We start from the raw sequence: 15,447 nt of genomic DNA, 5'->3' as shown, positions 1-15,447 counted from the left end.
AAAATGAGGTTATAGCGGAGAAAGTTGATTATATGGTAAAACATGACCTAATTGAACCTAGTCAAAGTCCTTGGTCATCACCTGTTGTATTGGTAAAGAAACCCGGCGGTGATTTCAGGTTATGTTTTGATTACCGTAAATTGAATGAATTGTCTAAGTCTGATTGTTATCCATTACCTCGAATTGAGGATTGTATTGATCGTATCGGTAAGGCCAAATACATTAGTAAATTCGATTTGCTGAAAGGTTATTGGCAGGTTCCTCTTTCGAAGCGGGCAAGGCCCTTGTCTGCTTTCGTAACACCACAGGGACTGTTTCAATGTAAAGTGATGCCGTTTGGTATGAAGAACGCGGCTGCCACCTTTCAGAGGTTAATGAATACTTTGGTCAATGGTTTAGAAGGGTGTATTGTTTATATTGATGATATTGTTATTTATAGTGATGATTGGGAAACACATTTAAAACGTAATAGGGCACTGTTTGAGGTTTTGAAAAAAGCAGGTTTAGTAATTAATTCAAAGAAAAGTGAATTCGCAAAGGCGAGGGATATATATTTGGGTCATAAAGTTGGTAATGGTAAAGCTGCTCCTAAGCAAGCAAATATCGAATGTATTGAAAAAAATGCTAGTCCCTAAGTGCAGGAGGGATGTCAGAAAATCCTTGGTTTGGGTGGGTACTACCGAAGGTTTGTTAGAAATTTTTCTGACATCGCCGATCCTTTGACTAATCTCTTAAGAAAGAAGGTAGCTTTTGTCTGGACTGATGAAACACAAAGGGCATTTGATAATTTGAAAAGAGTACTAATTAATTTCCCTGTCTCGAGGGCTCCTGATTTTGACCTTCCTTTTTCTCTTGCCACGGATGCAAGTGACGTTGGTGTAGGAGCGGTGTTGTTGCAGAATGACGAACAGGGAGTTTCTCATCCTGTTGCAGTCTTTTCAAAAAAGTTGTCCTCTGCCCAACGTAGGCATTCCACTGTGGAGAAAGAGACTCTTGCTTTAGTATTTGCTATTAACCATTTTCAGGTTCATCTCTCCTCTACAGAAACACCTATTAAGGTCTTGACGGATCATAATCCCCTGACCTTCATCAGTAAATACAAGAATAAAAATCAACGATTGATGAGGTGGAGTCTCATGCTGCAAGAGTGGAATTTAGAAGTTTCCCACATCCAGGAAAAGACAATATTGTTGCCGATTTTCTCTCTCGCAGCGTTGAATAGTGGTTATTGGCAGAGGGCTATGCAGTTATTAAAGGTAGTATCTGTATCGTTCTAATTATGGTGTGTGTGTGTGTGCTGTTGAAGTGGGCACGTAGTGAGTAGAAACAAATGTATATTTAAGATTTATTAATCATGGTTTCTTTACAGAGGATGATAATGTTTTAGTTGTAGTATACGGGATATATAAGGTTAAAAGGTGAGGGTGATCACTGGTACCTGCTAATGGTTGATTAATTAGGTAGTCTAAGGTTTTGAGGTGTCAGGTACGATAAGGTTTATAATAAGCTAAGAAAAGAGATAGTCACTAATCCGGTTATTTTGTATTTTCAGGCTAATAATTACGCTTCATTGATATTGTGAGTTTGTTTGCGCAGGGGAGTCTTGTGGTGGTCTTCTCTGTGTCGTTCAGTGTGTGTGTATGTATTGAACACTGTGGTGATAAGTGTGATATAACACTGAAATAGACAGTGGTTTATGAGCCCAACATTTATTGATAGTGAGTGAAGTGTATCCCTGAAATTGAACAGTGTATTGAGTGTGGGAAAGGTTATTGCCTTTGGATTATATAAACAGAATCCGGTTGTTAGTGTTATGTATTATTGTAATAATGTACTATATTATTTCAAGTGTTGCAGGTATTGAGCAACATTGCCTCATATTGCATGAATAAAACATGTTATGCTTTGTACATAAGTGTAATGATTTGTTTTGGTATTAGGATTCAAACATTTGTTGATTACCTCAGAGATAGGATGTAATTCTTTATAGTTTTGTACTGGAGTAGGATTTAAGTCTTCTCAGAGCGATGCTCTTTTGTTTAGCAATGTTTTGGTTTTGTCAGATTGTGTATGAATATCATTTAGAAGTTTCCCACATCCAGGAAAAGACAATATTGTTGCCGATTTTCTCTCTCTCAGCGTTGAATAGTGGTTATTGGCAGAGGGCTATGCAGTTATTAAAGGTAGTATCTGTATCGTTCTAATTATGGTGTGTGTGTGTGTGCCGTTGAAGTGGGCACTTAGTGAGTAGAAACAAATTTATATTTAAGATTTATTAATCATGGTTTCTTTACAGAGGATGATAATGTTTTAGGTGTAGTATACGGGATATATAAGGTTAAAAGGTGAGGGTGATCACTGGTACCTGCTAATGGTTGATTAATTAGGTAGTCTAAGGTTTTGAGGTGTCAGGTACGATAAGGTTTATAATAAGCTAAGAAAAGAGATAGTCACTAATCTAGTTATTCTGTATTTTCAGGCTAATAATTATGCTTCACCGATTTTGTGTGTTTGTTTGCGCAGCGGAGTCTTGTGGTGGTCTTCTCTGTGTCGTTCAGTGTGTGTGTGAGTATTGAACACTATGGTGATAAGTGTGATATAACACTGAAATAGACAGTGGTTTATGAGCCCAACATTTATTATTTTTGGATGTACCGGGAAGGACTTCTGTCCTTGAGCATGACGTGGACGTAGGTAGCGCCACTCCTTTAAAAACTATCTCCTTACAAGTTGAATCCCTTCAAAAATGAGGTTATAGCGGAGAAAGTTGATTATATGGTAAAACATGACCTAATTGAACCTAGTCAAAGTCCTTGGTCATCACCTGTTGTATTGGTAAAGAAACCCGGCGGTGATTTCAGGTTATGTTTTGATTACCGTAAATTGAATGAATTGTCTAAGTCTGATTGTTATCCATTACCTCGAATTGAGGATTGTATTGATCGTATCGGTAAGGCCAAATACATTAGTAAATTCGATTTGCTGAAAGGTTATTGGCAGGTTCCTCTTTCGAAGCGGGCAAGGCCCTTGTCTGCTTTCGTAACACCACAGGGACTGTTTCAATGTAAAGTGATGCCGTTTGGTATGAAGAACGCGGCTGCCACCTTTCAGAGGTTAATGAATACTTTGGTCAATGGTTTAGAAGGGTGTATTGTTTATATTGATGATATTGTTATTTATAGTGATGATTGGGAAACACATTTAAAACGTAATAGGGCACTGTTTGAGGTTTTGAAAAAAGCAGGGTTAGTAATTAATTCAAAGAAAAGTGAATTCGCAAATTGCGAGGGATATATATTTGGGTCATAAAGTTGGTAATGGTAAAGCTGCTCCTAAGCAAGCAAATATCGAATGTATTGAAAAAAATGTTAGTCCCTAAGTGCAGGAGGGATGTCAGAAAATCCTTGGTTTGGGTGGATACTACCGAAGGTTTGTTAGAAATTTTTCTGACATCGCCGATCCTTTGACTAATCTCTTAAGAAAGAAGGTAGCTTTTGTCTGGACTGATGAAACACAAAGGGCATTTGATAATTTGAAAAGAGTACTAATTAATTTCCCTGTCTCGAGGGCTCCTGATTTTGACCTTCCTTTTTCTCTTGCCACGGATGCAAGTGACGTTGGTGTAGGAGCGGTGTTGTTGCAGAATGACGAACAGGGAGTTTCTCATCCTGTCGCAGTCTTTTCAAAAAAGTTGTCCTCTGCCCAACGTAGGCATTCCACTGTGGAGAAAGAGACTCTTGCTTTAGTATTTGCTATTAACCATTTTCAGGTTCATCTCTCCTCTACAGAAACACCTATTAAGGTCTTGACGGATCATAATCCCCTGACCTTCATCAGTAGATACAAGAATAAAAATCAACGATTGATGAGGTGGAGTCTCATGCTGCAAGAGTGGAATTTAGAAGTTTCCCACATCCAGGAAAAGACAATATTGTTGCCGATTTTCTCTCTCGCAGCGTTGAATAGTGGTTATTGGCAGAGGGCTATGCAGTTATTAAAGGTAGTATCTGTATTGTTCTAATTATGGTGTGTGTGTGTGTGTGCTGTTGAAGTGGGCACGTAGTGAGTAGAAACAAATGTATATTTAAGATTTATTAATCATGGTTTCTTTACAGAGGATGATAATGTTTTAGGTGTAGTATACGGGATATATAAGGTTAAAAGGTGAGGGTGATCACTGGTACCTGCTAATGGTTGATTAATTAGGTAGTCTAAGGTTTTGAGGTGTCAGGTACGATAAGGTTTATAATAAGCTAAGAAAAGAGATGGTCACTAATCCGGTTATTTTGTATTTTCAGGCTAATAATTACGCTTCATTGATATTGTGTGTTTGTTTGCGCAGGGGAGTCTTGTGGTGGTCTTCTCTGTGTTGTTCGGTGTGTGTGTATGTATTGAACACTGTGGTGATAAGTGTGATATAACACTGAAATTGACAGTGGTTTATGAACCCAACATTTATTGATAGTGAGTGAAGTGTATCCCTGAAATTGAACAGTGTATTGAGTGTGGAAAAGGTTAATGCCTTTGGATTATATAAACAGAATCCGGTTGTTAGTGTTATGTATTATTGTAATAATGTACTATATTATTTCAAGTGTTGCAGGTATTGCGCAACATTGCATAATATTGCATGAATAAAACATGTTATGCTTTGTACATAAGTGTAATGATATGTTTTGGTATTAGGATTCAAACATTTGTTGATTACCTCAGAGATAGGATGTAATTCTTTATAGTTTTGTACTGGAGTAGGATTTAAGTCTTCTCAGAGCGATGCTCTTTTGTTTGGTAATGTTTTGGTTTTGTCAGATTGTGTATGACGCTCCACACACACTTGGGAGTCAGCTGTAACAGAGCAATGTAGCCATAAGTTTATTAAACTTGTACTTTAAGAATACCAACGTATCATTAAATCCCACCAAGAAAAATTGACGACCAAAGATGGGATCAGCTGAGAAATAATTACTAACAATTCTTCATCTATGTTCCAGGTAATTATTATGGTTAATAGAAACTTCCTATGAAGTCATACTTAAAAGTTAGAGCAATGACTCGCTCTTAAGTTTAGTAATTGTGTGAGTGATGTGAAACTCTTAGGTTGGGTAGCCTATTTATTTATCGAATGGTGATGTTGAGAGTTTCTGGTTTTGGAACCTTTTCTGTGATAGTATTAAGTTTATGAGGTTGTTGGTATTTGTTATATGCTGCTATCCTTATAGGCGGCTATCCTTATATACTGCTATCTTTGTGAGCTGCTATCCTTGGGACTTGCCACCCACTTTCCTTTTGTTTAGGTCATGGTTTTGATGAGAATATTTAGCTCTTTGTAGTTTGTTTAATGACTATTTTCTACTTATTTTATTACTTTAATATGTGATAACATGTATATTGTAGTTAAATGTTAATGTAATTTATAAAAAAAAAAAAAAAAAAATATTTTTTGGGTCGGGTGAGGTGTAACTTAGTTGTCATTAATTTCTAAATTATTTAAGTTTTTTAGTTTTTTAAAGTTAAGTATAGAAGTGTTTTATTCTTTCTTTATTAGCTTTTTGTCTCCTCACCGGTGGTTATCTTGGTGTTTATTATTGGCTCACGACTATTTCATATTTTTCAAGTTGTGTTGGTTATGTGGCTGCGGTCCTTCGTTATCCGAGGGATACAGGTTGGCGCTTGGAGGAGTTTGCCTCAGTGTGTTTCTGAGCTTCTAACATTGAAGGGCACGACTATTGCTGTTGGAACTATATTTATTCCTCGCCACATTACAGAGCTACGATTTTGAAGCTGTATAGCTTTTTGGATATCCTTACTCTGCAGCAAGGATCTTTTAGTCCTCTCTGTCCCAAGGTAATAATAGTGATGCCTATATTTATTTGTCGAGATCACAACCTGTGATCCTCTGCTGACGTCATTAGTGTAGCTCGTGAAAGCCTTCCAATCAAGTCTGCCATCGCCAACTTGATAGGGATATTTAGATTGTATTTGTTAGAATATTATTACTTTTCGCTTGCCTCCTCCTTTCTGGACCCTCTCCCCTTTTAGTATGTATGTGTTGATGACCTTTCTTTAATCGTGTAATTGTTTAGTTTTGCAGGGAGTTTAAGAGTGAGTGTTTCATATTAATTATTTTATTGTTGAGGTTCAGGTGTTATTTCTGTCTGAAAATTGTGTATTAAAATTAAGAAAATGTTTATGGTATTTTCTTTGTCCCCATGAATTGACTTTGCACTCTTATTGGAGTTGGATACTATTCCACCTTTTGTGGTCTTAGTATGATATTTTGGTGAATACTATTTGATAAAAGTTTAGTGTTTTGTGTGGTGGTCAGACCAGCCATCACACCTGCTGGATCTACACGCTCTGCGAGGGCCTAGAGTCACCTGCTGAACCTACACTCTCTGCGAGGGCCTAGAGTCACCAGCTGGACCTACAATCGCTGCAAGGGCCTTGAGTCACCTGGTGGACCTACACTCTCTGTGAAAGCCTAGACTCACCTACTTGACCTAAAGGGCCTAGAGTCACCTGTTGGACCTACACTCTCTGCAAGGGTTTAGAGTCCTCTACTGGACCTACACTCTCCGTGAGGGCCTAAAATCCCCCACTGGACATGTACTCTCTATGAGGGCCTAGATTCACCTACGGGACCTATACTTTCTGTAAGGGCCAAAAGTCACCTTCTGGACCTACACTCTCTTTGAGAGCCTAGAGTGACCTACTGGACCTACACTCTCTGCAAGGGCCTAGAGTCACCTACTGGGACCTAAACTCTTAGCAAGGGCCTAGAGTCACTTAATGGAGCTACACTCTCTGCAAGGGCCTAGAGTTACCTACTGGACTTACACTCTCTGCAAGGGTCCAGCCAGACCTGCTCGACCTACACTCTCTGTGAGGATCTAGAGTCAACTACTGGACCTACACTCTCTGCGAGGGCCTAGAGCCACTTACTGGACCTACACTCTCTACGAGGGGCTAGAGTCACCTACTGGACCTACACTCTCAGCGAGGGCCTGGAGTCACTTACTGGACCTAGACTCTCTGCGAGGACCTAGAGTTACGTACTGGACTTAAACTCTCTGCGAGGGCATAAACCTGCTCGACCTACACTCTCTGTGAGGTCCTAGAGTCACCTACTAGACCCTGCGAGGGCCTAGAGCCACTTACTGGACCTAAATTCTCTTCTAGGGCCTAGAGTTACCTAATGGACCTACACTCTCTGTTAGGGCCTACAACTGCTCGACCTACACTCTCTGTGAGGGCCTAGAGTCACCTGCTGGTCCTGCACTCTCTGCGAGGGCCTAGAGTCACCTACTGGACCTATACTCTCTGCGGTGGCCTAAAGTCCTATAGTGGACCTTCAATCTCTACTAAGGCCTAGAATCACCTGCAGGTCCTACTCTCTCAATGAGGGCCTAGAATCACCTAATGGACATACATTCTCTGCGAGGGCCTAGAGTCACTTGCTGGACCCACACTCTCTGCAAGGGTCTAGAGTCAACTGCAAGACCTACACTCTCTGCGAGGGCCTAGAGTCACCTGCTGGACCTACACTACTTGCCAGGGACTAGAGTCACCTGCTGGACCTACACTCTCTGCAGAGGGCCTAGAGTCACCTGTTGGAATTACACTTTCTGTGAGGGCCTAGAGTCACCTGCTAGAACTACATTCTCTGTGAGGGCCTAGAGTCACTTGCTGGACCTACACTCTCTGCAAGATTCTAGAGTCAACTGCTGGACTTACACTCTCTGCAAGAACCTAGAGTCACCTGCTTGACCTACACTCTCTGCAGGGGCCTAGAGTCACCTGTGGGACTTACACTTTCTGTGAGGGCTAAGAGTCACCTGCTGAACCTACACTCTCTGCTAGGGCCTAGAGTCGCCTACTGGACTTACACTCTCTGCAAGGGCCTAGAGTCACCTGCTGGACCTACATTCTCTGCGAGGGCCGAGAATCACTTGCTGGACCTATACTCTCTGTAAGGGCCTAGAGTCAACTGCAGGACTTGGACTCTCAGCGAGGGACTAGAGTCACCTGCTGGACCTACACTCTCTGCAAACGCCTAGAATCAGCTGCTGGACTTACACTTTCTGTGAGGGCCTAGACTCACCTACTGAACCAACACTCTCTGATAGGGCCTAGAGTCACTTACTGGACCTAAACTCACTGCGAGAGCCTAGACCTGCTCGACCTACACTCTCTGTGAGAGCCTAGAGGTACATACTAGACCAACACTCTGTGCGAGGGCGTAGAGCCACTTACTGGACGTACACTCTCTGCGAGGGCCTTGAGATACCTAAAGGACCTACACTCTCTGCGAGGGCCTAGACAATGTCAACCTACACTCTCTGCGAGGGCCTAGAGTCACCTACTGAACCTACACTCTATGCGAGGTCCTAAAGTCCTTTACTGGTACTTTAATCTCTACGAGGGCCTAGAATCACCTGCTGCACATATTCTCTCTGTGAGGGCATAGAGTCACCTAATGGACCTACATTCTCTGCGAGGGCATAGAGTCACTTGCTGGACCTACAATCTCTGCAAGGGCCTAGAGTCAACTGCTGGACCTACACTCCCTGCAAGGGGCTAGAGTCACCTGCTGGACCTACAATCTCTGCAGGGGCCTAGAGTCACCTGCTGGACCTACACTTTCTGTGAGGGCCTAGAGTCAGCCGCTGAACCTACAATCTCTACTAGGCCCTAGAGTCACCTACTGGACCTACACTCTCCGAAGGGCCTAGAGTCACCTGCTGGACCTACACTCTCTGCAAGGGCCTAGAGTCACCTGATGGACCTACACTCTCTGTGAAGGCCTAGAATCACCTGCTAAACCTACATTCTCTCTGAGGGCCTAGAGTCACCTACTTGACTTACAGGGGCTAAAGTCACCTGCTGGACCTAGACTCTCTGCAAGGGCCTAGAGTCCCCAGCTAGACCTACACTCTCCATGAAGGCCTAGAATCACTTGCTTGACATACACTCTCTGTGAGGGCTGAGAGTCAACTGCTGGACCTACACTCTCAGCAAGGGCCTAGATTCACATACGGGACCTACAATCTGTGCAAGGGCCAAGAGACACCTTCTGGACCTACACTCTCTGCAAAGGCCTAGAGTCACCTACTGGACCTACACTCTCTGCAAGGGCCTAGAGTCACTTGCTACACTTACACTCTCTGCGAGGGCCTATAGTCAGCTGCTGGACCTATACTCCCTGCGAGGGTCTAAAGTCACCTGCTGAACCTACGCTCTCTGTAAGGGCCTAGAATCACCTACTGGACATACACTCTCTGCGAGGGCCTAGATTCATTTACTGGACTTACACTCTATGTGAGAGCCTAGAGTTAGCTACTGATCCTACACTCTCTGTGAGGTCTTAGACCTGCTCGACCTATACTCTATGCGAGGGCCTAGAGTCACCTACTGGACCTACACTCTCTGCGAGGGTCTAGAGCCACCTACAAACCTACAAACTCTGCAAGGACCTAAAGTCCACGAGTGGACCTTCACTCTCTCTGAGGGCCTAGAATAACCTGCGGGACCTACACTCTCTGCAAGGGCCCATAATCCCCTGCTGGATGTACACTCTCTGCGAAGGCCTAGTGTCACCTGCTGGACCTACACTCTCTGCAAGGGCCTAGATTCACCTACGGGACCTACACTCTGTGCAAGGGCCAAGAGACAACTTCTGGACCTACAATCTCTGCAAGGGCCTAGAGTCACCTACTGGACATACACTCTCTGCGAGGGCCTAGAGTCACTTGCTAAACTTACACTCTCTGCGAGGGCCTATAGTCACGTATTGGACCTACACTCCCTGCGAGGGTCTAAAGTCACCTGCTGAACCTACACGCTCTGTGAGGGCCTAGAGTCACCTATAGGACATACAATCTCTGCGAGGGCCTAGATTCACTTACTGGACTTACACTCTATGTGAGAGCCTAGAGTTAGGTACTGGTCCTACACTCTCTGCGAGGTCCTAGACCTGCTCGACCTACACTCTCTGCGAGGGCCTAGAGTCACCTGCTGGACCTACACTCTCTGCGAGGGTCTAGAGCCACCTACAAACCTACAAGCTCAGCGAGGACCTAAAGTCCACGAGTGGACCTTCACTCTCTCCGAGGGCCTAGAATTACCTGCTGGAGTTACACTCTTCGAAGGCCTAGAGTCACTTGCGGGACGTAAAATCTCTGCAAGGGCCCATAGTCCCCTGCTGGATGTATTCTCTCTGCAAAGACTTAGAATGACCTGCTGGACCTACACTCTCTTAAAGGGCCTAGAATCACTTGCTGGACCTAACATCTCTGCAAGGGCCCATAGTCCCTTGTTGGATGTAAACTCTCTGTGAGGGCTGAGAGTCAACTGCTGGACCTACACTCTCTGCAAGGGCCTAGATTCACCTACGGGACCTACACTCTGTGCAAGGGCCAACAGACACCTTCTGGACATACACTCTCTGCGAGGGCCTAGAGTCACCTACTGGACCTACACTCTCTGCAAGGGCCTAGTGTCACTTGCTATACTTACACTCTATGCGAGGGCCTTTATTCAGCTGCTGGACCTATACTCCCTGCGAGGGTCTAAAGTCACCTGCTGAACCTACGCTCTTTGTGAGGGCCTAGAGTAACCTACTGGACATACACTCACTGCGAGGGTCTAGATTCACTTACTGGACTTACACTCTATGTGAGAGCCAAGAGTTAGTTACTGGTCCGACACTCTCTGCGAGGTCCTAGATATGCTCGACCTACACTCTCTGCGAGGGCCTAGAGTCACTAGCTGGACCTACACTCTCTGCGAGGGTCTAGAGTCACCTACAAACCTATAAGCTCTGCGAGGACCTAAATTCCACGAGTGGACCTTCACTCTCTCCGAGGGCCTAGAATCACCTGCTGGAGTTACACTTTTCCAGGGCCTAGAGTCACTTGCGGGACGTAACATCTCTGCAAGGGCCTATAGTCCCCTGCTGGATGTACACTCTGCAAAGACTTAGAGTCACCTGCTGGACCTACACTCTCTGCAAGGGCCTATAGTCACCTACTGGACCTACACTTTCTGAGAGGGCCTAGAATCACCTGCTACACTTACATTCTCTGCGAAGGCCTATAGTCCCCTGCTAGACCTACACTCTCTGCGAAGGCCTAGAGTCACTTGCAGGACCTACACTCTCTGCAAGGGCCTAGAGTACCCAGCTGGACCTACACTCTCTGTGAGGGCCTAGAGTCACCTACTGGACCTACACTCTCTGCAAGGGCCTATAATCAGCTGTGGACCTACACTCTCTGCGATGGCCTACAGTCACATGCTGGACCTATAGTCTCTGTGAGTACCCAGAGTCACATACTGAACTTACACTCTCTTCAAGGGCCTAGAGACATCTGTTGGACCTACACTCTCTGCTAGGTCCTAGAGTCACATGCTGAAGCGACACTGTCTGCGAGGGCCTAGAGACACCTACTGGACCTACACTCTCTGAGGGACTAAAGTCACCTGCTGAACCTACACTCTCTTCAAGGGGCTATAGTCACCGACTGGACCTACACTCTCTGCAAGGGCCTAGAGTCACTTGCTGGACCTACACTTTCTGAGAGGGCCTAGAGTTACCAGCTGGATCTACAATCTCTGCGAGGGCTTTGAGTCACCGGCTTGACCTCATATGTCTGTGAGAGCCTAGAGTCACCTACTTGACCTACAGGGCCTAGAGTCACTTGCTGAACCTACACTATCTGCGAGGGCCTAGATTCACCTACGGGACCTACACTCTCTGTAAGGGCCAAAAGTGACCTTCCAAATCTATACTCTCTCTGAGAGCCTAGAATCACCTACTGGACCTACACTCTCTGCGAGGACCTAGACCTGCTCGACCTGCACTCTGTGAGAGCATAGAGTCAACAACTCGACCTACACTCTCTGTGAGGGCCTAGATTTACATACCTGCTGGACCTACACTCTCTGTGAGGGCCTAGCGTCACCTACTGGACCTACACTCTTTGCGTGGGCCTAAATTCCTTTATTAGACCTTCAATATCTATGAGGGCCTAGAACAGTGGTTCTCAAACTATGGGTCGCGACCCAACTTTGGGTCGCGAGATCAATTTTGATGGGTCGCAGGGACACAGGAACATTATCATGCTTTCAGTGTTTCAGTGTATTTCAGTTGCTTAATTGAATAATTCTTCTTTAACCACAAATTACTTTTGTTATGTATGTTCATCTTCCCCCCACCTCCCTCCTCCTGGGCCCCATGTAATGGTGTCTCTGACAGGAAAGACTCCTGTATCAAACGCGTATGTTGGACTGGCAGTGGGCCCGTGTATGCTCGTGCGCGGTGTCTATTTTCCACCGACCGCAGGCGAGGGAGGTTGTGCCGTTTGCAGTCATTTGTGTGAGTAGAGTGTGTGTGTGTGTGTTGTATAATTATATATCTTGTTTCATATACTACTTACTATATTTACTAAATAATAATAATAACTAGCAGGGATACCCGGCTTCGCCCGGGTTACAATGGCAAGAGATGAAAACATTGCAAGTCTGTGTCTGTCTGTCTGTGTCTGACTGTCTGTCTGTGTCTGTTTTCATCTCTCTCTGTCTGTTTTTGTCTCTCTGTCTGTTTTTGTCTGTGTCTGTCTCTCTCTGTCTGTTTTTGTCTGTGTCTGTCTCTCTCTGTTTTTGTCTGTGTCTGTTTCTTTTTACATACCTTTTGTAAATTACAGAGTCTGTTTTTGTTATTTTCAGAATGGCGAAACGATCATACAAGGATGCCTTCCTAGACTTCGGATTCACAAACATCGTTGATCTTGGAATCATCAAGCCTCAGTGTGTTATCTGCTGTGAAGTTCTGTCAAATGAGTCGCTGAAATCTAATAAGTTGAAAAGACATCTGACTTCAAAGCACCCTCAACATGCTCTCCAAGAGAGAGCTTTTTTTGAAAGAAAAGAAGCTGCTCTGAAACGACAAAGGTTCGAGACACCTGACAATCCAGCAGTAGTGGCTTTGAAGCAAGCCACATTGGCATCATATAAGGTTGCATGGAGAATTTCAAACAAGAAAGCACCCCACACTATTGGAGAAGATCTCGTCAAGCCTGCAGCCATTGACATGGTAAAAACGGTGTGTGGAGAAGACGTAGCAAGAAAACTGGAAATTATCCCGTTGTCAAATGACACTGTGCGCAGGAGAATAGTGGACATGTCACTTGATATCAAACACCAAGTAGTAGATCGCATCAAGGCCAAGGGAGCCTTTAGCTTGCAGCTAGATGAATCAACAGACGTAAGTGATAACGCCCAACTGTTAGTTTATGTTAAGTATGAGGGGCCAGTAGATCTGGAAGAGGAGTTTCTCTTTTGTCGTGCATTGCCAACAACCACTACAGGAGAAGATATTTTTCAAATGGTTGACCAGTTCTTGAAAGAGGAAGAACTTTCATGGACAAACTGCTTCAGCATTTGTTCTGACGGAGCACCAGCGATGCTTGGGGCACGAAAAGGCTTCACAGCACTTGTAAAAAAAGTTAATCCCATGGTTAACGTTGTGCATTGCCTGCTACATCGTGAAAATCTGGTTGGTCGACACCTGTCACCTGGACTGAACGAAGCAGTTCAAATTGTCAACTACATCAAAACTAGTGCACTGAATACTCGGTTGTTCGAGCAGTTATGTGCCGATTTCGACGCAGAACAGAGGCATCTCTTCTTCCACTCAAACATCAGATGGCTTTCAAGAGGAAAATTACTACGACGACTACTGGATCTTCGGGATGAGTTGGAAATATTCCTGATTGAAAAGAAATGCGGCTTAGTGAACAAATTGGCGAACAAGATGTGGCTCCTACAAGTGGGGTATCTCAATGACATTTTTGTTGCACTCAACAATCTGAATATCAGCATGCAAGGCCGCAACCAGACAATTGCTGGAGTTGCAGAAAATCTGTCTTCTTTCAAATGCATGCTAAAACTGTGGTTAAGCAACGTGAAGCGAGGGAAATTTGCAGCTTTTCCTAGTGTGGCAGAATTTCTAGAGATGTGGGAGGAGACATCTCAGAATGATGCCAAAATTTTTATTGTACCACACTTGACTGAGTTGATGGTAGAGTTTGACAGACGAATTCCAGAAGAGCACATTCAAACCCAGTCGTGGGTGAGAAATCCTTTCAACATAAATGTTGAAGACCTGCCAGAAAGCGTTCCAGGACTCCCAGAGCAACTTATTGAGGTTCAAAATGAACATTTGTTGAAGGACCTCTTCAAGGAAGTATCTCTTTCTGAATTCTGGATTCAGGTAAAGAAAGAGAAGTCTATAGTAGGAGTTGAGGCGGTGAAAGTGTTGCTCCCATTTGTAACAACATACCTTTGCGAGCAAGGTTTCTCGGCTCTGACTCATATGAAAAATAAGTCGAGGAACAAGCTTAACCCCGAGCATGATATGAGATGCAGCCTTACGACAATGATTCCACGATTTGACAAACTGGTAAACGAGAAGCAGCACCATGGATCCCATTAATTTAGTTTTGTGGATGAAAAACAGTGCCATGAATTCTATTAATTTAGCTTTGTGAATTAAAAGCAGTGCCATAGATTCTATTAATATAGTTTTGTGAATTAAAAGCAGTGCCATAGATTCTATTAATTTAGTTTTGTGAATTAAAAGCAGTGCCATGGATTCTATTAATATAGTTTTGGGAACGAAAAGCAGTGCCATGAATCCTGTTCGTTTAGTTTTGTGAAAAGGAAAAGCAGTGCCATAAATCCCACTAGTTTAGTTTCGTGAATGAAAAGCTGTACACATTATTTTTTTTTCCAAAATAAAGTGTATATATCATTGCATGTTTTCTTTCTCTTCACTTTACTCTGGGTCCCGAAGGAATGAAATGTTTCAAATAGGGTCGCTCATGAAAAAGTTTAAGAACCACTGGCCTAGAATCACCTGCTGAACCTACTCTCTCTGTGTGGGCCTAGAGTCACCTAATGGACCTACATTGTCTGGGAGGGCCTAAAGTCACATGCTGGAGCTACACTCTCTGCAAGGGCCTAGAGTCAACTGCTGCACCTACACTCTCTGTAAGGACCTTGAGTCACCTGCAGGACCTACACTCCCTGCAAGGGACTAGTCACCTGCTGGAGCTACAATCTTTGCAGGGACCTAGAGTCACCTGCTGGACCTACACTTTCTGTGAGAGCCTAGAGTCACTTGCTGAACATACACTCTCTGCTATGGCTCAGAGTCACCTGTTTGACCTACATTCTCTGCAAGGGCCTAGAGTCAACTGCTGGACCTACACTCTTTGCAAGGGCCTAGAGTCACCTAATGAACCTACACTCTCTGTGAGGGCATAGAGTCACCTAATGGACCTGGGGGAACCCAAACAAAAAATAAGGTAAGGTAAGGGAGGGCCTAAATTACTCTGCTGGACCTTCAATCTCTACGAGGGCCTTGAATCACCTGCTGCACCTAATCTC

At 44.0% G+C, this 15,447-nt stretch overlaps 1 protein-coding gene across 1 annotated transcript; it reads left to right on the top strand.

The window, feature by feature from the left end:
- The first annotated feature begins 329 nt into the window (after positions 1 to 329).
- Positions 330 to 14,491, top strand: LOC137649382 (protein FAM200A-like). The gene is made up of 7 exons (XM_068382364.1): positions 330 to 506; positions 1,026 to 1,256; positions 1,553 to 1,578; positions 1,850 to 1,857; positions 2,297 to 2,345; positions 3,183 to 3,245; positions 12,724 to 14,491. The coding sequence occupies exons 1-7, from the start codon at positions 330 to 332 to the stop codon at positions 14,489 to 14,491; spliced, it is 2,322 nt and encodes a 773-aa protein (XP_068238465.1).
- Positions 14,492 to 15,447: the final 956 nt, after the last annotated feature.

This window comes from Palaemon carinicauda, chromosome 11 (genome assembly GCF_036898095.1).
Source record: "Palaemon carinicauda isolate YSFRI2023 chromosome 11, ASM3689809v2, whole genome shotgun sequence".
Lineage (NCBI taxonomy): Eukaryota > Metazoa > Arthropoda > Malacostraca > Decapoda > Palaemonidae > Palaemon > Palaemon carinicauda.
The sequence above is the reverse complement of the archived record's forward strand: the minus strand, read 5'-3'. Positions and strand labels throughout refer to the sequence as shown.

Excerpts from the sequence above, each read along its gene's own strand:
- LOC137649382 (XM_068382364.1), top strand. The coding sequence starts at position 330 with ATGCCGTTTGGTATGAAGAACGCGGCTGCCACCTTTCAGAGGTTAATG. Across the intron at positions 2,346-3,182 it reads GGGATATATAAGGTTAAAAG|TGATGATTGGGAAACACATT; the intron begins GTGAGGGTGATC and ends TGTTATTTATAG. Across the intron at positions 3,246-12,723 it reads GAGGTTTTGAAAAAAGCAGG|AATGGCGAAACGATCATACA; the intron begins GTTAGTAATTAA and ends TGTTATTTTCAG.